This window comes from Sesamum indicum, unplaced genomic scaffold (genome assembly GCF_000512975.1).
Source record: "Sesamum indicum cultivar Zhongzhi No. 13 unplaced genomic scaffold, S_indicum_v1.0 scaffold00301, whole genome shotgun sequence".
NCBI lineage: Eukaryota > Viridiplantae > Streptophyta > Magnoliopsida > Lamiales > Pedaliaceae > Sesamum > Sesamum indicum.
In genome coordinates, this window is record NW_011628195.1 from 18618 (window position 1) to 42928 (window position 24311).

At 33.6% G+C, this 24311-nt stretch overlaps 2 protein-coding genes and 1 pseudogene across 2 annotated transcripts; all 3 read right to left on the reverse strand.

Moving 5' to 3' along the window:
* Positions 1-528: 528 nt before the first annotated feature.
* Positions 529-1474, reverse strand: LOC105180052 (adenylate isopentenyltransferase 5, chloroplastic-like). The gene has a single exon (XM_011103714.1). It carries the CDS (start codon positions 1450-1452, stop codon positions 529-531), a length of 924 nt encoding a protein of 307 aa, XP_011102016.1. The 5' UTR covers positions 1453-1474.
* Positions 1475-5603: 4129 nt separating this feature from the next.
* On the reverse strand, positions 5604-6491 carry LOC105180053 (annotated as a pseudogene).
* Positions 6492-11062: 4571 nt separating this feature from the next.
* On the reverse strand, positions 11063-11544 carry LOC105180054 (adenylate isopentenyltransferase 5, chloroplastic-like). Its single transcript, XM_011103716.1, has 2 exons — positions 11460-11544; positions 11063-11388 (listed from the first exon to the last, which is right to left on the reverse strand). The coding sequence occupies exons 1-2, from the start codon at positions 11542-11544 to the stop codon at positions 11063-11065; spliced, it is 411 nt and encodes a 136-aa protein (XP_011102018.1).
* Between the last annotated feature and the right edge of the window lie 12767 nt (positions 11545-24311).

Consider the following 24311-nt stretch of genomic DNA (forward strand, 5'->3'; position numbering starts at 1 on the left):
CCGTCACGAACAGTATCAAGTGAAGGACGAACTACAACCTCCCCATTTTGTATCGTTGGGGCAATTGACAATTTTAGTAATTTATATTAACTGTTCAAACACTAGTTTAATTTGTATAAGTAGAGATAATAAATTTTGTTCATACATATGTAGAAGCATAATATTAAAGTATGTATTAATTTAGTTTGAGTACGGATTACGTCCTTCGTTGATCATACTCATATGGAAGTGAGTATTAATTTAGTTTGAGTAAGGATTACTTCTTTTGTTGATCGTACTAAATGAATCGACAAGTTTAACTAGACGCAATTAGGATTATATATATTTCTTGTTGATAATGCCAATCGAACAGACATGAGTTTAAATTTGTATAAATTGGATTACATATGTATTTCGTTGATCAAAGCATTGAATATTAATGCTTTCACACTAAATGTACTGCCATGAATTTTAACTCAGTATATCAGTAGAACTACAAAATTTTGCTGATCATACTAATTGTTCATATGCACGAACGTACATAATTGATCATACTAATTGTTCATATGCAGTAGGTTTCGGATCTATGTTTTCTTTGCAAATGAAACGAGCCACCATGTTCGTACTCGGCTCCAGCACCAATTTCTCCCATGCATCATTGGCTTCTCCACCACATCGAAGGAATACCTGTGTGGCGTTTAACCGATAGATCTCCCACCCAAATTCCTCCCTCATCCTCAAGATCTTTTCAACTTGACGGCAAGCTAATTTGCAAGTATTCATCTTAATTTCATCTATAGCTGCCTTAAGAAGCTTAGCCCTAGTTTCACCATCGACTAGACCCTCACTCCTGAAGAATTCATCCATCTCGGGGACCCCGATGGCACGCCTAATCCCATAATCATAGTCACGAATTTTTGGGTCAAAAAATGCCTTGCCCTCCTCCACCAACCCGCTATCCACCATCTGATCAACCCTTTTCGACACGTACGAGTGCAAGACCGGGATCGCCACGTCCATCCAGAGAAAGCAACACTCGTACTTGGAGGAAAACTCAGTGTTGTCAGTGACAAGTGCCTGTATGAAGGAATTGGACCCTCCAGCAATGATTGGCAACCGATTCTTTTGTACGATGGCATCAGCAGCCAGCAATGCATGATGCACAAAATCATGTACAGTGAAATCCACCTCGGGATCAATGATTCCGAGCAAATGGTGCGGCACGCCGTGGCATTCCTCATTGCTCACCTTATTGGTTACTATGTCAAGGCCCTTGTAGACCTGAATTTTGTCCGAGTTGATGACCTCTGCCCCGAAACAGGTGGCCAGGTCTATCGCCAGGCGCGATTTGCCTGTGCCAGTGGCACCCAATACCACCACCACCTTATCCTTCCCTTGGTGCTTGTTCATCATGCCCCGAACTGAAAAGTTTGTCATGCTAGATTGTGCTGGCTTCCAAGCGGAGATCGACATTTTAATTGGTAATTACTTTTACTTTTTGTAACACCTGTCAATTTCATCATACAAATAAAAGAAGAAAAAGGACACGTGTTAGAATACTCTAAAACAAAACTTGTACCAAATACAATCTACTATTTTAGAATATCTATCTATCATAGAGTGACAAGCCCTTCTCAACTCTTGGATTAATTTCTCTTCTTCAAAACGATTTGTTTGAAGAAAAACTTCAAACATTTGTATACTCTTGAGAGAATCATGAACATGTTTCATTGATGTGAAAGAAATTACCTAGACAATTGTTTGAAAAATGAAGAAACATAGGATGTGTAGGGGGATATTTATACACACATACGTACACATAATGTAGAACAAATCAAGCCATTCATGGTAATAACTACACCCCTATCCCTATCCACTTACTATATAACAATTCAAATAAATTATGAGTAAGGCTCTGTCCAAATTACAGTATTTTTTACTGTATTTACGAAATAGGAAAAGAATCATTAATTATTGCGAAGCTGTCGTAAAAAGATAATACAAATACTAATCATAATTAGGATGTCAAAATCTACATTTTGCAGGTACCATAAGAGATGCAATAAATCCATCGATAATTATTTTTTGTAAAAAAATATTCTTGGGATGTATAATGAGTAATTTTACGATATTGAATGAGAAAAAAATTATGAGAAATTAAAAGATAATAACAAAGTAGGTAGTGATTATCCATATCTTACGTAGGATTTGCTTTTGAGTAAAGTCAAGTGAGTTTACAAAATTGAATTGTGAATCTCAAAAAGTATCCTCAATAATTTGTCAACCTACTATATATGAAAAAAAGATATATTATAATGACAAAATCGATATTAATTTAACGTTAATAAATGTGTTCTACAGATTTTATCTCTTATTTAGATTTACTGAAATTTAATTGGAACAAATTCTGAATGTTAATTATACTATTCTTGTAATTGTTACTATATGCAATTGATTCATGTATTTGGACATTTTGTGGTCCATGATTTATATGAAAGTAATTAAGTTGCAGTATCCATCCGTTGATGTTACTGATTGATCCATTTATTTTAGTTTATTTTGTTTTAGTTTTGTAATAACACTATTGTATGCAGTAGTAATTTAGTTTCCTGAATTATTTTACATGAATTCTTCATTATATGTTACAGGAATTAATCACACAACTTATTCCTCGTTAATATTCAGGAATATAGCAATGATTAATATGCTCTTATGGATATCATAAATGGTAACATGCGATCACAATTCGTGTTAGTCATCTTATATTAATATATTCACATTATACATTTATTCATCTATCTCAAATGCAATCACGAATAATTTGATTTACTTTATCCCTATGCACATCAAAAACAAATATACATAATCCTATTTGCGACTAGTTAAAACTTTCCGATACATTTAGTACGATAAACAAAAGATGTAATTCCTACTCAAACGAATCAAATACTCACTTCCATATGAGTATGATCAACGAAGGATATAATCCGTACTCAAACTAAATTAATACTTACTTCCATATGATGCTTCTACATATGTACGAACAAAATTTATTATCTCTACTTATACAAATTAAACTAGTGTTTGAACAGTTAATATAAATTACTAAAATTGTCAAAATTATAAATTTTGTTCATGCATATGTAGAAGCATCATATGGAAGTAAGTATAAATTTATTTTGAGTATGGATTATCTCCTTCATTGATCATACTCATGGAAGTGAGTATAAATTTAGTTTGAGTAGTATAGAGCGGAAATCACTAGAAAATCCTATCCAACTATTACAAAAATTGGAGTACGAAACACCATACGATTATTACAGGCCAATATACAACTTAAATGATAATAACAAATGAAAGAAATAATGAAATAATTAAATCAACAGTATAGTGATTAACATGCTTAAAGCAGCTAGATCCAATATCTCGATAAAGGAATACGGTCACAAGGCACTGTTTCCACAATGAACCGACTCACGGTAACTCCACAAACCAAGAACCCGACCACAACTCCGATCACTCAGATCTCAGTATCACACAGTCATAGAGACCCCTACAAAATATTTCACAAAGAACTTTGGCGAATGGTGAAGGAGATAAACAGCTTGATTCATGCTTTAGCCGAAAGGGAGAATCCCCTATTTAAAGGGGTGAAAACAGTGGTAGAGAAGGAAAACCTTGGTGGCTTTCCAAAACCATTAGATTTATTTATGAAAATGGCCATGGCTCTCGGAGAACAGAAGGCAGAAAATCACAGAGAGGATTCGGAGAGGAGAGGAAGTAGACAGCGCAGAAAAAACAAATAAGAGGGAACTTGAAATTTAGGGGTAGGGGTGTGATATAAGTAGGTAGATTGGATGGGTCGGGTTACCGGGTCGGTTGTGGGCCGCCAAGTGGGTTAAGTAGGTAGATTGGATGGGTCGGGTTACCGGGTCGGTTGTGGGCCGCCAAGTGGGTCAGGTAATTGGGCAGCCAAGGTCGGCCTTTTAATAAGTCAATAGGCTACAAATTATTACAAGTAGGGATTACATCTTTTGTTGATCGTACTAAATGTATCGGCAACTTTTAACTAGCTGCAAATAGGATTAAATATATTTATTGTAGATCATGCTAATCGCACGGGCATGATTTTTAATCAGTATAAATGGGATTACATATATATTTCGTTGATCAAAGCATTGAATATTCTTGCTTTCATACTAATTCTACCGCCATGAATTTTAACTCAGTATATAAGTAGAACTACATAATTTTGTTGATCATACTAATTGTTCATATGCAAGAAGGTACATATATATTTTGTTAGTAAAAGAATCACATTATGCTTGTAAACTAATTGTACGAACGTTGGTTTTAGACTGGACCAACATAATAACTTCTTTGGTACACCACAATAATTGCACGTACACGATTTTTCACTTGATGATCATAATAAATACACGGAACATGAATTTTTACTTGGTATAAATACGTTCGCACAAGACTATATTATACTTTATTGATACAAACATCATTAATATATTCACATTTATAATTAAGACAATTTGCAACTTTTCTTGACATATTAATTGTACTGACATGAGCTTTAAATTGATATGAGTAGGATTATATTTCAAAATAATTCTATATATAAAGTTTAATTTGTTAACTAGGACTAAATATTTCATTGATGGAAGCACCATAAACATACGTATATGAGTTTTATTAACTTAGATAAATGTTACAAGAATTAATCACAAATCTTATTCCTCGTTCATATTCAAGAATATACCAATGAGTTATACGCTTTTATAGATATCATAAAAATTAACATGCAATCACAATTTGTGTTAGTCATCTTATACTAATATATCGGTATTACAAATTTATACATCAAACTCAAGTGCAATCGCGAATAATTTGATTTAATTTTCAACTTTCTTCAAGAACTCCAGATATATATGTGTACATATATATCCACCTACTCACCCATAGTATTTTTACTTATATTTTATTGATAACACTAATTATTTTAGTAATTTTAATTCTATTAATTCTATAATTTTTATAATTTTAGTCTTGTAAAAACTAATTATCATAACTTCTGTAGGACAAAAAATGACAGCCCCTCCTAAATTACAAGACAGAAACTGTATTTTTATACCTATACAAATATGTAGGATTTAACATTTTAATAATCACACTAACTGCTCGAACACTAGTTTAATTGGTATAAATAGAGATAATAAATTTTGTTCATACATATGTAGAAGCATAATATTAAAGTATGTAGTAATTTAGTTTGAGTACGGATTACGTCCTTCGTTGATCATACTCATATGGAAGCGAGTATTAATTTAGTTTGAGTAAGGATTACTTCTTTTGTTGATCGTACTAAATGAATCGGCAAGTTTAACTAGACGCAAATAGGATTATATATATTTCTTGTTGATAATGCCAATCGAACAGACATGAGTTTAAATTTGTATAAATTGGATTACATATGTATTTCGTTGATCAAAGCATTGAATATTAATGCTTTCACACTAAATGTACTGCCATGAATTTTAACTCAGTATATCAGTAGAACTACAAAATTTTGCAGATCATACTAACTGTTCATATGCACGAACGTACATAATTGATCATACTAATTGTACATATGCAGTAGGTTTCGGATCTATGTTTTCTTTGCAAATGAAACGAGCCACCATGTTCGTACTCGGCTCCAGCACCAATTTCTCCCATGCATCATTGGCATCTCCACCACATCGAAGGAATACCTCTATGGCGTTTAACCGATAGATCTGCCACCCAAATTCCTCCCTCATCCTCAAGATCTTTTCAACTTGACGGCAAGCTAATTTGCAAGTATTCATCATAATTTCATCTATAGCTACCTCAAGAAGCTTAGCCCTAGTTTCACCATCGACTAGACCCTCACTCCTGAAGAATTCATCCATCTCGGGGACCCCGATGGCACGCCTAATCCCATAATCATAATCTCGAATTTTTGGGTCAAAAAATGCCTTGCCATCCTCCACCAACCCGCTATCCACCATATGATCAACCCTTTTCGACACGTACGAGTGCAAGACCTGGATCGCCACGTCCATCCAGAGAAAGCAACACTCGTACTTAGAGAAAAACTCAGTGTTGTCAGTGACAAGTGCCTGTATGAAGGAATTGGACGCTCCAGCAAGGATTGGCAACCGATTCTTTTGTACGATGGCATCAGCAGCCAGCAATGCATGATGCACAAAATCATGTACAGTGAAATCCACCTCGGGATCAATGATTCCGAGCAATTGGTGCGGCACGCCGTGGCATTCCTCATTGCTCACCTTCTTGGTTACTATGTCAAGGCCCTTGTAGACATGAATTTTGTCCGAGTTGATGACCTCTGCCCGGAAAGGGGTGGCCAGGTCTATCGCCAGGCGCAATTTGCCTATGCCAGTGGCACCCTATACCACCACCACCTTATCCTTCCCTTGGTGCTTGTTCATCATGCCCCGAACTGAAAAGTTTGTCATGCTAGATTGTGCTGCTTCCAAGCAGTGATCGACATTTTAATTGGTAATTACTTTTACTTTTTGTAACACCTGTCAATTTCATCACACAAATAAAAAAAGAAAAAGGACACGTGTTAGAATACTCTAAAACAAAACTTGTACCAAATACAATCTACTATTTTAGAATATCTATCTATCATAGAGTGACAAGCCCTTCTCAACTCTTGGATTAATTTCTCTTCTTCAAAACGATTTGTTTGAAGAAAAACTTCAAACATTTGTGGGCTCTAGAGAGAATCACAAACAAGTTTCATTGATTTGAAAGAAATTACCTGGACAATTGTTTGAAACATGAAGAAATATAGGATGTGTAGGGGGGTATTTATACATACATACATACACTTAATGTCGAACGAATCAAGCCATTCATGGTAATAACTACACCCCTATCCCTATCCACTTACCATATAACAATTAAAATAAATCATGAGTAAGGCTCTGTCCAAATTACAGTATTTTTTACTGTATTTACGAAATAGGTAAAGCATCATTAATTATTGCGAAGCTGTCATAAAAAGATAATACAAGCACTAATCATAATTAAGATTTCAAAATCTACACCGTGCAGGTACCATAAGAAATGCAATAAATCCATCGATAATTATTTTTTGTAAAAAATTATTCTTGGGATGTATAATGAGTAATTTTACGATATTGAATGAGAAAAAAATTATGAGAAATTAAAAGATACTGACAAAGTACTTAGTGATTATCCATATCTTACGTAGGATTTGCTTTTAAGTAAAGTCAAGTGAGTTTACAAAATTGAATTTTGAATCTCAAACAGTATCCTCATTAATTTGTCAACCTACTATATATGAAAAAAACATATGTTATAATGACAAAATCGATATTAATTTAACGTTAATAAATGTGTTCTACAGATTTTATCTCTTATTTAGATTTACTGAAATTTAATGGGAGCAAATTCTGAATGTTAATTATACTATTCTTGTAATTGTTACTATATGCAAATGATTCATGTATTTGGACATTTTGTGGTCCATGATTTATATGAAAGTAATTAAGTTGCAGTATCCATCCGTTGATGATACTGATTGATCCATTTATTTTAGTTTATTTTGTTTTAGTTTTGTAATAACGCTATTGTATGCAGTAGTAATTTAGTTTCCTGAATTATTTTACATGAATTCTTCATTATATGTTACAGGAATTAATCACACAACTTATTCCTCATTAATATTCAGGAATATAGCAATGATTAATATGCTTTTATGGATATCATAAACGTTAGCATGCGATCACAATTCATGTTAGTCATCTTATACTAATATATTCACATTATACATTTATTCATCTTTCTCAAATGCAATCGCAAATAATTTGATTTACTTTATCCCTATGCACATCAGAAAGAAATATATACATAATCCTATTTGCGACTAGTTAAAACTTGCCGATACATTAGTACGATCAACAAAAGATGTAAATTCCTACTCAAACGAATTTAATACTCACTTCCATATGAGTATGATCAACGAAGGATATAATCCGTACTCAAACTAAATTAATACTTACTTCCATATGATGCTTCTACATATGTACGAACAAAATTTATTATCTCTACTTATACAAATTAAACTAGTGTTTGAACAGTTAATATAAATTACTAAAATTGTCAAAATTATAAATTTTGTTCATACATATGTAGAAGCATCATATGGAAGTAAGTATAAATTTATTTTGAGTATGGATTACCTCCTTCATTGATCATACTCATATGGAAGTGAGTATAAATTTAGTTTGAGTAGTATAGAGCGGAAATCACCAGAAAATCCTATCCAACTATTACAAAAATTGGAGTACGAAACACCATACAATTATTACATGCCAATATACAACTTAAATGATAATAACAAATGAAAGAAATAATGAAATAATTAAATCAACTGTATAGTGATTAACATACTTAAAGCAGTTAGATCCAATATCTCGATAAAGGAATATGGTCACAAGGCACTGTTTCCACAAAGAACCGACTCACAGTAACTCCACAAACCAAGAACCTGACCACAACTCCGATCACTCAGATCTCAGTATCACACGGTCATAGAGACCCCTACTAAATATTTCACAAAGAACTTTGGCGAATGGTGAAGGAGATAAACAGCTTGATTCATGTTTTAGCCGAAAGGGAGAATCCCCTATTTAAAGGGGTGAAAACAGTGGTAGAGAAGGAAAACCTTGGTGGCTTTCCTAAACCATTAGAGTGGTTTATGAAAATGGCCATGGCTCTCGGAGAACAGAAGGCAGAAAATCACAGAGAGGATTCGGAGAGGAGAGGAAAAAGACAGCGCAGAAAAAACAAATAAGAGGGAAACTGAAATTTAGGGCTAGGGGTGTGATATAAGTAGGTAGATTGGATGGGTCGGGTTACCGGGTCGGTTGTGGGCCGCCAAGTGGGTTAGGTAATTGGGCTGCCAAGGTCGGCCTTTTAATAAGTCATTAGGCTACAAATTATAACAAGTAGGGATTACATCTTTTGTTGATCGTACTAAATGTATCGACAACTTTTGACTAGCTTCAAATAGGATTAAATATATTTATTGTAGATCATGCTAATCGCATGGGCATGAGTTTTAATTAGTATAAATGGGATTACATATATATTTCGTTGATCAAAGCATTGAATATTCTTGTGGGATTACATATATATTTCGTTGATCAAAGCATTGAATATTCTTGCTTTCATACTAATTCTACCGCCATGGATTTTAACTCAGTATATAAGTAGAACTACATAATTTTGTTAATCATACTAATTGTTCATATGCAAGAAGGTACATATATATTTTGTTAGTAAAAGCATCACATTAAGCTTGTAAACTAATTGTACGGACATTGGTTTTAGACTGGACCAACATAATAACTTCTTTGGTACACCACAGTAATTGCACGTATACGATTTTTCACTTGATGGTCATAATAAATACACGGAACATGAATTTTTACTTTGTATAAATACGTTCGCACAAGACTATATTATACTTTATTGATACAAACATCATTAATATATTCACATTTATAATTAAGCCAATTTGCAACTTTTCTTGACATATTAATTGTACTGAAATTGATATGAGTAGGGTTATATTTCAAAATAATTCTACAAATAAAGTTTAATTTGGTAACTAGGACTAAATATTTCATTGATGGAAGCACCATAAATGTACGTATATGAGTTTTATTAACTTAGACAAATGTTACAAGGATTAATCACAAATCTTATTCCTCGTTCATATTCAAGAATATAGCGATGATTAATACGCTTTTACAGATATCATAAAAATTAACATGCAATCACAATTCGTGTTAGTCATCTTATACTAATATATCCATATTACAAATTTATACATCAACCTCAAGTGCAATCGCGAATAATTTGATATAATTTTCAACTTTCTTCAAGAATTCCCGATATATATGTGTACATATATATCCACCTACTCACCCATAGTATTTTTACTTATATTTTATTGATAACACTAATTATTTTAGTAATTTTAATTCTATTAATTTTATAATTTTAATAATTTTAGTCTTGTAACAACTAATTATCATAACTTCTATAGGACAAAAAATGACACCCCCCTCATAAATTACAAGACAGAAACTGTATTTTTATACCTATACTAATAAGTAGGATTTAACATTTTAATGATCACACTAACTGCTCGAACACTAGTTTAATTGGTATAAGTAGAGATGATAAATTTTGTTCATACATATGTAGAAGCATCATATTGAAGTAAGTATTAATTTAGTTTGAGTATGGAATACATCCTTCGTTAATCATACTCATATGGAAGTGAGCATTAATTTAGTTTGAATAGAGATTACATCTTTTGTTGATCAACTAAATGAATCGACAAGTTTAACTAGATGCAAATAGGATTATATATATTTCTTGTTGATAATGCTAATCAAACAGACATGAGTTTAAATTTGTATAAATTGGATTACATATGTATTTCGTTGATCAAAGCATTGAATATGAATGCTTTCACACTAATTGTACAGCCATGAATCTTAACTCAATATATCAGTAGGACTACAAAATTTTGCGGATCATACTAATTGTTCATATGCACGAAGGTATATAATTGATCATACTAATTGTTCATATGCAATTGGTTTCGGATCTATGTTTTTTGCAAATGAAACGAGCCACAATGTTCGTCCTCGGCTCCAGTACCAATTTCTCCCATGCTTCATTGTCATCTCCACCACATCGAAGGAATACCTCTGCGGCGTTCAACCGATAGATCTGCCACCCAAATTCCTCCCTCATCCTCAAAATCTTTTCAACTTGACGGCCAGCTAATTTCCAAGTGTTCTTCTTAATTTCATCAATAGCTGCCTTAAGAAGCTTAGCCCAAGTTTCACTATCGACAAGACCCTCACTCCTGAAGAATTCAGCCATCTCAGGGACCCTAATGCCACGCCTAATCCCATAATCATAGTCCCGAATTTTTTGGTCAAAAAATGCCTTACCCTCCTCCACCAACCCGCTATCCACCTATCTGATCAACCTTTTTCGACATGTACGAATGCAAGACCGGGATCGCCACGTCCATCCAGAGAAAGCAACACTCGTACTTGGAGGAAAACTCAGTGTTGTCATTGACAAGTGCCTGTACGAAGGAACTGGACCCTCCAGCAATGATTGGAAACTGATTCTTTTGTACGATGGCATCAGCAGCCAGTAATGCATGATGCACAAAATCATGTACAGTGAAATCCACCTCGGGATCAATGATTCCGAGCAAATGGTGCGGCACGTCGCGGCATTCCTCATTGCTCACCTTATTGGTTACTATGTATAGGCCCTTGAGACCTGAACTTTGTCCGAGTTGATGACCTCTCCCTCGAAACTTGTGGCCAGGTTAATCGCCAGGCGCGATTTGCCTGTGCCGTTGGCACCCAATACCACCACCACCCTGTCCTTCCCTTGGCGCTTTTTCATCATGCCCCGAACTAAAAATTTCGTCATGCTAGATTGTGCTGGCTTCTAAGCGGAGATCGACATTCTAATGGGTAATTACTTTTACGTTTTTTAACACCTGTCAAATTCATAACACAAATAAAAAAAGAAAAAGGCCATGTGTTGGAATACTCTAAAACAAAACATATACCAAATACAATCTACTATTTTAGAATATCTATCTATCATAGAGTGACCAAGCCTTCTCAATTCTTGGATTAATTTCTCTCTTCAAAAGGATTTGTTTGAACAAAAACTTCAAACATTTGTGGGCTCTAGAGAGAATAACGAAAAAATTTCATTGATGTGAAAGAAATTACCTAGACAATTGTTTGAAAAGTGCAGAAACATAGGATGTGTAGGGGGGTATTTATACATACATATGTACAAACAATGTGGAACATATCAAGCCATTCATGGTAATAACTACACCCCTATCCCTATACACTTACTATATAACAATTCAAATAAATCATGAGTAAGGCTCTGTCCAAATTACTGTATTTACGAAATAGGAAAAGAATCATTAATTATTGCGAAGCTGTCGTAATAAGATAATACAAATACTAATCATAATTAAGATGTCAAAATCTACACCGTGCAGGTACCATAAGAGATGCAATAAATCCATTGATAATTATTTTTTGTAAAAAATTATTCTTGGGATGTATAATGAGTAATTTTACTATATTGAATGAGAAAAAAATTATGAGAAATTAAAAGATAATGACAAAGTACTTAGTGATTATCCATATCTTACGTAGGATTTGCTTTTGAGTAAAATCGAGTAGTTTACAAAATTGAATTTTGAATCTGAAAAAGTATCCTCATTAATTCGTCAACCTACTATATATGAAAAAACATATATTATAATGATAAAATCTATAATAATTTAACGTTAATAAATGTGTTCTACAGACTTTATCTCTTATTTAGATTTACTGAAATTTAATAGTAGCAAATTCTGAGTGTTAATTATACTATTCTTGTAATTGTTACTATACGCAATTGATTCATGTATTTGGACATTTTGTCGTCCATGATTAATATGAAAGGAATAAAGTTGCAGTATCCATCCGCTGATGATACTGATTGATCCATTTATTTTATTTTATTTATTTTTAGTTTTGTAATAACGCTATTGTATGCAGTAGTAAATTAGTTTCCTGAATTATTTTACATGAATTCTTCATTATATGTTGCAGGAATTAATCACACAACTTATTCCTCGTTAATATTCAGGAATATAGCAATGATTAATATGCTTTTATGGATGTCATAAACGTTAACATGCGATCATAATTCGTGTTAGTCGTCTTATATTAATATATTCACATTATACATTTATTCATCTATCTCAAATACAATTCCGAATAATTTGATTAAATTTATCCCTATGCACATCAAAAAGAAGTATATATAATCCTATTTGCGACTAGTTAAAATGTGCCAATACATTTAGTACGATCAACAAAAGATGTAATCCCTACTCAAACTATTCTAATACTTACTTCCGTATGAGTATGATCAACGAAGGATATAATACGTACTCAAACTAAATTAATACTTACTTCCATATGATGCTTCTACATATGTATGAACAAAATTTATTATCTCTACTTATACAAATTAAACTAGTGTTCGAACAGTTAGTATAAATTACTAAAACTATCAAAATTATAAATTTTGTTCATACATATGTAGAAGCATCATATGGAAGTAAGTATAAATTTAGTTTGAGTACGGATTACCTCCTTAGAGCAGCTAGATCCACTATCTCGATAAAGGAATACGGTCATTAGGCACTGTTTCCCCAGTGAACCGACTCACGGTAACTCCACAAACCAAGAACCCGACCACAACTCCGATCACTCAAATCTTAGTATCACACGGCCACAAAGACCCCTACTAAAAATTTCACAAAGAACTTTCGTGAATTGTGAAGGAGATAAACAGTTTGATTCATGTTTTAGCCGAAAGGGAGAATCCTCTATTTAAAGGGGTGAAAACAGTGGTAGAGAAGGAAAACCTTGGTGGCTTTCCTGAAACCATTAGATTGGTTCATGAAAGTGGCCATGGCTCTCGGAGAAGAGAACGCAGAAAATCACAGAGAGGATTTGGAGAGGAGAGGAAGTAGACGGCGCAGAAAAAACAGAGAAGAGAGAAATTGAGATTTAGGGTTACAGATGTGATATATGTAGGTAGATAGGATGGGTCGGGTTATCGGGTCGGTTGTGGGCTGCCAAGCGGGTCAGGTAGTTGGGCTGCAAAGGTTGGCCTTTTAATAACTCATTGGGCTACAAATTATAACAAGTAGGGATTACATCTTTTGTTGATCGTACTAAATGTATCGGCAACTTTTGACTAGCTGCAAATAGGATTAAATATATTTATTGTAGATAATTTGCAACTATTCTTGATCATATTAATTGTACTGACATGAGCTTTAAATTGATATGAGTAGGATTATATTTCAAAAGATTCTATAAACAAAGTTTAATTTGGTAGCTAGGACTAAATATTTCGTTGATGGATGCACCGTAAATGTACGTATATGAGTTTTATTAACTTAGATAAATGTTACAAGAATTAATCACAGATTTTATTCCTCGTTCATATTCAAGAATAAAGCGATGATTACGCTTCTATAGAAATCATTAAGTTTAACATGCAATCCCAATTCCTGTTAGTCATCTTATACTAATATATTCGTATTACAAATTTATACATCAACCTCAAATGCAATCGCGAATAATTTGATTTAATTTTCAACTTTGTTCAAGAACTCCGGATATATATGTGTACGTATATTTCCACCTACTCACCCATTGTATTTTTACTTATATTTTATTGATAACACTAATTATTTTAGTAATTCTTTAATTCTATTAATTTTATAATTTTTATAATTGTAGTCTTGTAAAAACTAATTTTCAAAACTTATGTTGGATAAAAAATGACACCCCTTCATAAATTACAAGACAGAAACTGTATTTTTATACCTATACAAATAAGTAGGATTTAACATTTTAATGATCACACTAACTGCTCGAACACTAGTTTAATTGGTATAAGTAGACATAATAAATTTTGTTCATACATATGTAGAAGCATCATATTGAAGTAAGTATTAATTTAGTTTGAGTACGGATTATATCCTTCGTTGATCATACTCATATGGAAGTGAGTATTAATTTAGTTTGAGTTGGGATTACATCTTTTGTTGATCATACTAATGAATCGGCAAGTTTAACTAGATGCAAATAGGATTATATATATTTCTTGTTGAAAATATACCCAATACAATCGGCAAATTTCATCACACAAATAAAAAAAGAAAAAGGCCACGTGTTAGAATACTCCCAAATAAAACAAACAAAACATGTATCCAGTACAATCTACTATTTTAGAATATCTATCTACCATAGAGTGACAAGCCCTTCTATATTCTTGAAGTAATTTCTCTTCTTCAAAAGGATTTGTTTGTAGAAAAACTTCAAACATTTGTGGGCTCTAGAGAGAATCACGAACAAGTTTCATTGATGCGAAAGAAATTACCTAGACAATTGTTCGAACGTGAAGAAAAATAGGATGTGTAGGGGGGTATTTATACATACATACGTACACACAATGTGGAACAAATCAAGCCATGCATAGTAATAACTTCACCCCTATCCCTATCCACTTACTATATAACAATTCAAATAAATCATTAGTAAGGCTCTATTAAAATTACTGTATTTTTTACTGTATTTACGAAACAGAAAAAGAATCATTAATTGTTGCAAAGATGTCGTAAAAAGATAATACAAATAGTAATCATAATTAAGATGTCAAAATCTACACCATGCAGGTACCATAAGAGATGCAATAAATCAATCGATAATTATTTTTTGAAAAAAAAATTATTCTTGAGATGTATAATGAGTAATTTTACTATATCGAATGAGAAACAAATTATGAAAAATTAAAAGATAATGACAAAGTACTTAGTGATTATCCATATCTAACGTAGGATTTGCTTTTGAGTAAAATAGAGTGAGTTTAACTATTCTCATTAATTCGTCAACCTACTATATATGAAAAAATATATATTATAATGACAAAATCTATATTAATTAAACGTTAATAATGTGGTCTACAGATTTTATCTCTTATTTAGATTTACTGAAATATAATTGTAGCAAATTCTGAATGTTAATTATACTATTCTTGTCATTGTTACTATATGCAATTGATTCATGTATTTGGACATTTTGTGGTCCATGATTAATATGAAAGCAATTAAGTTGCAGTATCCATCCGTTGATGATACTGATTGCATCCATTAATTTTATTTTATATTATTTTAGTTTTGTAATAACGCTATTGTATGCAGTACTAAACTAGTTTTCTGAATTATTTTACATGAATTCTTCATTATATGTTACAGGAAATAATTACACAACTTATTCCTCGTTAATATTCAAGAATATAGCAATTATTAATACGCTTTTATAGATATTATAAACGTTAACATGCAATCACAATTCATGTTAGTCTTCTTATATTAATATAATCGCATTATACATTTATTCATCAATCTGAAATGCAATCGCGAACAATTTGATTTAATTTATCACTATGCACATCAACAAGAAATATATATAATCCTATTTGCAACTAGTTAAAACTTGCCGATACATTAAGTACGATCAACAAAAGATGTAATCCCTACACAAACTAAATTAAAACTCACTTCTATATGGATATGATCGCTGAAGGATGTAATCCTTACTCAAACTAAATTAATATATTTCCATATGATGCTTCTATATATGTACGAACAAAATTTATTATCTCTACTTATACCAATTAAACTAGTGTTCGACAGTTAGTATAAATTACTAAAATTATCAAAATTATAAATTTTGTTCATACATATGAGTGTAGTTTATCCTAAATGTGGAATCAATTTGCCCCCTCTCCAGCCATGGATTAAGTGTACCGTTTCTTCCAAAGAGGTTTCTTCGATAAATCACATTGCTGCAAACAAAAATATTAAACATTTTTTGTTGATAAGTTACAAGAACCTAAAGCCTCTCTCCTGAAAAAAAAATGCTCATAATAAATGTGAGGACTTTTCAAGCAAGACAACACATCAATCATGATTCACCTCCTATTTAAATTGCTCTTCACATTTTCCTATTCTATTGACAAGTACGTGTCAACTCATCAAATATTTTAAGGCAATAATGTGTTATACATTTTTCTCTCTCCTTTTCTAAAATTCCTTATCAGCCTTCCACCCCCCCCAACACCACCATCACACACAAAAGAAAAAAAAACAATTGTCACCAACTAGAGAATGAAATTATAATATTATCCATCACAATAAATGTGAAAAATCTTCCAAACAAGAACTCGCATTGTCACGTTCCGGATCAAGGGCCATGACATGGCCATGCCATCAAGCCACTAGGCTTAGTACCATGAAGCGCCCACTACGAACCATAGATCCAAACTCAACAGTAATAACACCTAAGCAATAAAATTTCAATACATATTTGCAGCGGAAAAACACAAATCTTAAAATCTAAAATCTGGCACCAAGTCCTAACAACTAAACAGAAGTAGAAGTAATTTCAATGAATAAATTGTCTACAAAACTTATTAATAGATGCCACTTGCATCCCTTGATTAGCTACCAACCCTAGTATAGCTCCTCCTCACAAGTCTCATACACCTCTTGCTTATGAAACAAGTTGTATAATGGCCTCATTATTTATCACTGTCAAAACAACTCAGAACTTCTTTCGAGAAGAAAGTGGTAAAGAGTGCTGAGGTCAGTGCATCGGAAGTTGGTCTGGTATTTTAGAATAACTAAGCTACAAGGAAAGAAAGCAATAGAAAAAGTTCTTTGGAGCAAGTTACCCAATGCATACAACAGAAGGAAGTATTCCATAAGACATCAAAGATCAAATGTACCAAATACCTGCCCTTTCTTGGTGTTAAGTTGCAAGACTAATGTTGCTGGCTTTATTTCCCCACAGTTGGCTCACCACTAAAGATAACAAGAAATAACACGAGCTGTGAGATCTATTAGCGATATGGAAACACCCTAGTTCACATGATTCAAGAAAAATCAGGAACGAGTCCCGTACTTCTTATCAAGGATATGTATGGATATATTATTGACCCCTTCTTCTCAAACTTGTAATTTAATAATATCCTAAAATGCAATTGGATCAAGAACTCAAATTTCAGAGATACTCCACTGCGAAAGGATATTCCAACAATGGAGAAAGCTCGACATTTCCCATCAACACTTACGTTATCAAAACTCAATGGGGATCGCTTTTCTATCTCTTTTTTTTTTTTGCGAATACTGATCTCTTTTTCTTTTTTTTTCTTTTTGTTCTTTTCTTGTTGGATTTTTGTTTTTTTTTTCCTTTTGCTCTTTTTTTCCGGATTTTCTTTTTGCCGTTCGAATTCTCTTAAGCTTATCTCCCATTGCATCTTTAGAAAATCCGTTCTAGTAATCTGAAAAAAAAAAATAGAAGACAAGACAACCATATAAGAAACCCTAACATTTACAAAATGGTTGTTGCGGCACAACAGTATGTAGCAGACATAATTAGCAAACAGCAAAATTTCTGCTGTGGAAACGGAAATCTACTGCATATTTTGATGCACCATAATTAGAATTCTCGTGATTCTGCTACTGCAGAATTGTTCTTCTGCAGCAACACAATTCAATTGTGCATCAGAATCTAATTAAACATCCCTAATGCACAATGGAAATATAACATTTCAAAGGTTGTAGTAGAATTTGATTTTGAATTCTGCAATTCTTCTAATTCTGGAGCAACAGAATGCAGACTCAATGCAATTTTACAGAAAAATTCATTTATAAATCACACAAGCACAAGAGAACGTTAAGAGCTTCAAGAATCTTACTTTAGTAACACTTTTCCACTTGCCCCTCTTCCTTAGGATTCTCAACCTTCGGTTTTAAATCTCTCCCTATGCCACAAGCGGCATTCACTCTTTCACAATTGAATAACTTTGGCATATCCACATGAAAAGAAAGTTCATGAGTTTGTGTACAAAAAAGAAACAAAAGCAACACTACAGAAATAGAAGGATCATAATTTAAACAGCTTTGTGATCACCAACTACTTGTTTAGCTTACATAGGCCAAAAAAAATCCATATAAATAAGAAAAATTAAATCACATGAGCAAATTGGAAGCTGAGTTCAATCAGCACACTTTGCACGATCAGCCTCATTTTGCAGCATAATGAGCAAATTTTGCTGCTGAATCAACTTATTCTTCAGCAAAATTTTGCAGAAATAGATGCATCAAAATAAGCCAAATCCAGTTGCAAAATTCTTTTGTTGAGTTCTTGAAACAAACAACAAAGAAAGTCTTGAACACATAATTTCGACGATGAGTGAGTGTGGAGAGCTATTTGACCTAACGCGTGTCTCGTGCTTGGTAACACTCTAACCAACTCGTCTACTAATTGAAGTGCTTGAACGTTTTTTATTCTAGAGGAAGCACTTCCTTATCATCAAAGAATGGTAGGAGAGAAAAGCTCGAAGCAAGTTTGTTGTTATAGATTGATTAGATATTCTTGCTTCAAAAGCTGCTCAAAATTTTGAATTTCAACCTTTTTTGTTCTTATTGTCATACTTTATATCATTTATCCGTCAATATGAAGGTCCTTTTATATTTTACCAATATATGAAAGACAGTTAGATCGAGATATATTTGAGGAATTGCAACCTATTCAAACTAAATACCAAACTATTCCACAAAGGCAATGCAATTAATAAACTTTCAACCCAAAATCAAGAGTTAAAGCACAAGAATGGTCACTTGAACTGGCAACATAAACTCAAGGTAGCCCCAAAAATGAGGAACACGAGAGCACAACTGTTAATTGAAACCATAAATTACAGAAATGCACCTAAAAAATAATTCGAGTTGTTCCATGCCATTTTGGCCAAAATGGCCTACCATACTCAATTCCAGCAGTGATGTGCCCAATCATATGGCCGTTACTGTAAGCATGATTTCCATGAACAAGTGTTCCTGGCATTCTTGAATTCGGATAGTGGAAGAAACAAAAAGCAGTTTATGTAATAGGCATATCAAGTGAATAATGAGTTGGACATTCGGCAACAAGACATTAGGCACCTGAATCATGATTGCTCTTGATGCCCTCTTATCATCTCCTTCAATCCACGAATGAGTGTAGTTTATCCTAAATATGGTATCAATTTGCCCCCTCTCCAGCCACGGATTAAGTTTACCGTTTCTTCCAAAGAGGCTTCTGCGATAAATCACATTGTTGCAAACAAAAATATTAAACTTTTTTGTTGATAAGTTACAAGAACCTAAAGTGATAAGGACGAGTACAACATAAGTGAAATCATAGCTTGGTTGCATTACCACATTGGAAACTAAAGAGGAACTCTAAATGGATGAAAACTATTTAGTGAACTGGTTTGAATCTTAATATCCTTCAAACTGAACAAGTGAAAATTGCACATGTGAAACTGCACATTCGAACATAATTACCTCGCAATCAGAACAGCTACAGGCCCTCTTGTCATTGTGCACACAGAATCCAATCGAGTAAACCATAGTAGTCAGTAGCGCACGGCACACAATGGCGTCAAGGGCTCCTGAAGGCATGGCACACGGTGCAGCGCGCGCCTTTCGTAGGATGACGCAAATATAAGAAATAATCTATACATTTATATAATTAGTATTATTTTGACTAGATTAAGTTATAAGGAGTTAAATAAGACATACAAAATAAGGTATGCTCTTAGCTTTGATAATCTGAATGTGGAAGTCTATGAGTCCATAATAAATACCGACATAAACATACAATAAAATATTGTAATTAATCATCCCAAAAAGAACACTAATAAAACAACTAAAGCACTTAGACATTAATAAAATCACATCAAATTCAATGATTCAATCGGCATAATTAGAGCTTGTACTGCTGTACATGCCAAAGATTTACACTTCATGAATTTAGAAAAAAAGTCTTCCCATAAATAAACGGTGAACAGCAGCGGCACATTACTATGGAAGAGAAGAAGAAGAGAAGAATTGAGAAAAAGATGCATTGGCAGAGGAAGAAGAGAGAAGTGAATAAAGAAGAGTCAAGAATGATAGTTACCCATGCATGCAAAGTACATATAATTTGATGAAATTCCTTTTTTAATAGGGTTTCTTTTATTTCATGGGCTTGGGCAGCCTAGCTAGGAGCCGGCCGCCCAGGCCCTGGCAATGCCAAAATGGCGCCCAGGCGTGCGCGATGGAGAAGCCATGGAGAAGGCGCACGCCATTGGCGCCGTATGGCGCGAGGGGCGCCATGGCGCTTTATTGACTACACTGGTTAGAGGTCATTCAATTCCTCAAAGATTTAAACATATCTATATGGATGATTAATTCGATGACTGGCAGGAAGATTCTATGACCAAGATCTAATCAAACCAAACAGGAAGATTATTTACTAGGATCCAATCAAAATGACCTAAAAAATACATATATTATAATTTTTGGGAATAAACATTAGTTTTGCAAAACCAAAATGTGGTGATCGCATCGCCAAACAGTTTCCATATGACCCAGCATCAGTGTACTAACAGGTTCGGTATAATGTAAATATGAGAACAGAACATTAGGCCCACATCAAGGCAATATCATGAATGAAATGGAAGCAATACAGTAGAAATCAAGTTGAGAACTTTGACACCCATGATCATTCAGTAAATTAAGAGAAATCTCTCAAAACAATGAAAATATGGCCAGTAATTACGTGGAGTCACAACAACTTTTTCAGTCTCCACCTTCAGCCGCTTATCGATTTATGGAAACTTTTGTATTATCTAAAAATTGACCAGTTACAAATAACCATGCACAAAAGATACCACTTCACATGCTGGAAAGTGGCTCGCTTAGAAATTCACATGTGGCATTTGCAAGAGGAAATAGCATGCAGTCCTGATAAATTTCACTCACAAACTCCAAAAGGGAGACAAAAGGTTCCCGCACAGTTTCGTAAGTTTCTTGAGGATGGCCACTGCCTTCAATCATCTGATTGTGTGGCAGTAGGGTGGTATGGACTAAGCATAGCAATAGCCTTCTCTTTTGCTTCATTTACCCGTCAAATTATTTTTCAATCAAAGAAGCAATGTCAGCAATTATTGTATACTTAGCATTCTTATAAAGCACACTGAAGTTACAGCAAAGCAAAAGCTGTATCATTTTATATGAACGAAAAACTTTTGCATTATTATTGTTTAAATTTCTACTCAATAAAGCCTTGCCCTAGCCTCATCCCAAACTAACATTAGTCCATTGCAGGAATCCTCTTTCCAGTCATGAGATCAAGGACCATTCCAAAGTTAAGCCACGAAGACTCAAATCCTAAAGTACCTCATGCTAGATGATTTTGGGTAGACATCTTCCTTTAGCTTTGTCCATAATACAAGTTCCTGACTTTCCCAACTGCTGTTCACTGACGTAGCTTTCAATCCCAAAAACTATATCTCATTTAATTGACTAGTAAATATGGCATTATCAATTGCATCTCTTGGTATTCGACCAGAAATCAGATGACATTCCTACCTCAGCTATACATACTTTGTCATGGACTTGCTTTAAGAGGTGTATATTTGGTCCTACACAACAAATCAAGACATGCCAAGTTATAAATGAAAAATTAATTAAACAACCCTAAGGCTTGCCATAATTTAGAAAGACTCGTTATTTAATAATTACACCAACACCCCCGGTCAAAGACTGCACCAAAAGCAGATGATTTCATTTGAAATGACCTTGACGTGAATTATTCATCCAAAGAAAAGGAAAAAATAACCAAAATATCAAATTGAGTGTCCAAACTATCCCTAGAGGTTCTTTCTCATATTTATGTCAAACATAAAGGGAGAGTTTAGATGGCCTTTCTGTAATTACATCAATCTTCAATGAGAATTATGTAAAAACTCTATTTAAACCCCTCTTCCTTCATTGTGCTCATCCCCCCCCCCCCCACAAAAAAAAAAAAAACCCCCCCCCCCCCCCCCACAAAAAAAATAAATAATTGCAAACAACTAGACCAGAAATGAAAATGAAAGGGTGAAATGACAAAGAAAACAAGAAACTCAAAAGGAAAGTGGAAAAGATAAAATTACATGCAGTCACGCCCCTTAAAAAGTTCTTTCATGATCTTACCCAGAACCCTCACATGACCAAGTATACACAAGAATAAAACAGTTTTGGTCCAAAACACTCTGACGGTGATTAAAAGAACATGCAGGGGCAAAATCAACTTTTCCAAGCATTTTTATGATGAAATCAACATTTCTGGGATAGAAGTTCGACCAGCAGGGAAATATATAGGAAAAATATAACTGACAATAGTATGTAATCATTGAATCTGTAATTATGTCAAATCTCAAAGGATGACTATGTAATTATCCTTTTTATGTGAAGTATCTCGAAAACACAAAAATAGACATGAGAACTCATTTGAAAGTAACAAATAAGCTCTCTCATGACAATAAGGTTCCCACAACCTATCTAGTAGCTTCAACATGAAAGCGGCCTACTGTCACATTCACAACTACCAAGAAACTGAATACATAGACCATTAATTGATGTAGACCAAATAAACGTAAATAAAATGATAATGGACTTTTATAGAGTTGCAAACCAACTCAACTTGCTACCCCAAAATTTATTTCATTGCCTAATACGAATTCTATGTTGACATGGAGATTCTTTTTTCCATCATGAATCGTCTCAGTCAACCCCTCCCTCAAAGACGACTCACTAGTACTCATTAAATTGCATGTCCTAATCAGTGTGCTAGTACCATTCTTAAATTGCAAAATAACATCTTAATTAAGTCTTCGCGCTATATCAACGTCAGCCTACTCTTTCACAAGTCTCTGTTTCTTACTTCATCTTCTTCTAGTAATCCAAGTCCACCTTAATATATACATGTTAAGGGTAACATGGATGTTTTTTATCCAAGAGGATCATTACAATACCAGCATTATTGGAACTTCCTACAGAACCTGGAGGGAATTTGTTTACCAGTGACCACATGACCCCCAACTCTATTATTCTCCACTTGACTATCAGCCCTAACTTCAGTAACTTGCACCCTTTTGGTTATCAATCGCATGAATCAGAAACATAAATAAAACATACGATAAAACTACAAACTTGTACCACATTTGAAGAAGCTAAAACATTTAAGCCAACTGAGTTCTCAATATTCAATGAAGATTGATGCATGACAGCAAACAAATCATAATCAACTAACCTTGTCTCTGGCAAGTGGATGAGAAAGAAAGCATGCCATTTGCTTGTGAAGATAAGCATTGTACATGTAGACCATATCCTCATCATCATTCTGCATGAAAAGACACAACTGCAATTGATGGCCAGCCGAAGGACATAGATATAGAAAAACAATCTAAGAGCTACTTAAGGTCAACCAAATATCAATTTAGATAAAGGTGGTGCCACTTGTTTTATTAAGGAAAGGGATGATATAGTATAGCCTTAAGATTCAAGCATGACATGCAAATGTACATGTATAGCAAGGGAGACACCAACTTAAGAAAGAAAAAATAAGGGGAGAAAACTCAGCACCTGTTATAGCAATATTTACTTAAGTTCTAGAGAGCATTTACCAAATGAAGCACTAGTGGTCAACTTAATATGTTCTAAAAATTCAAAGGTCGGTATCTAA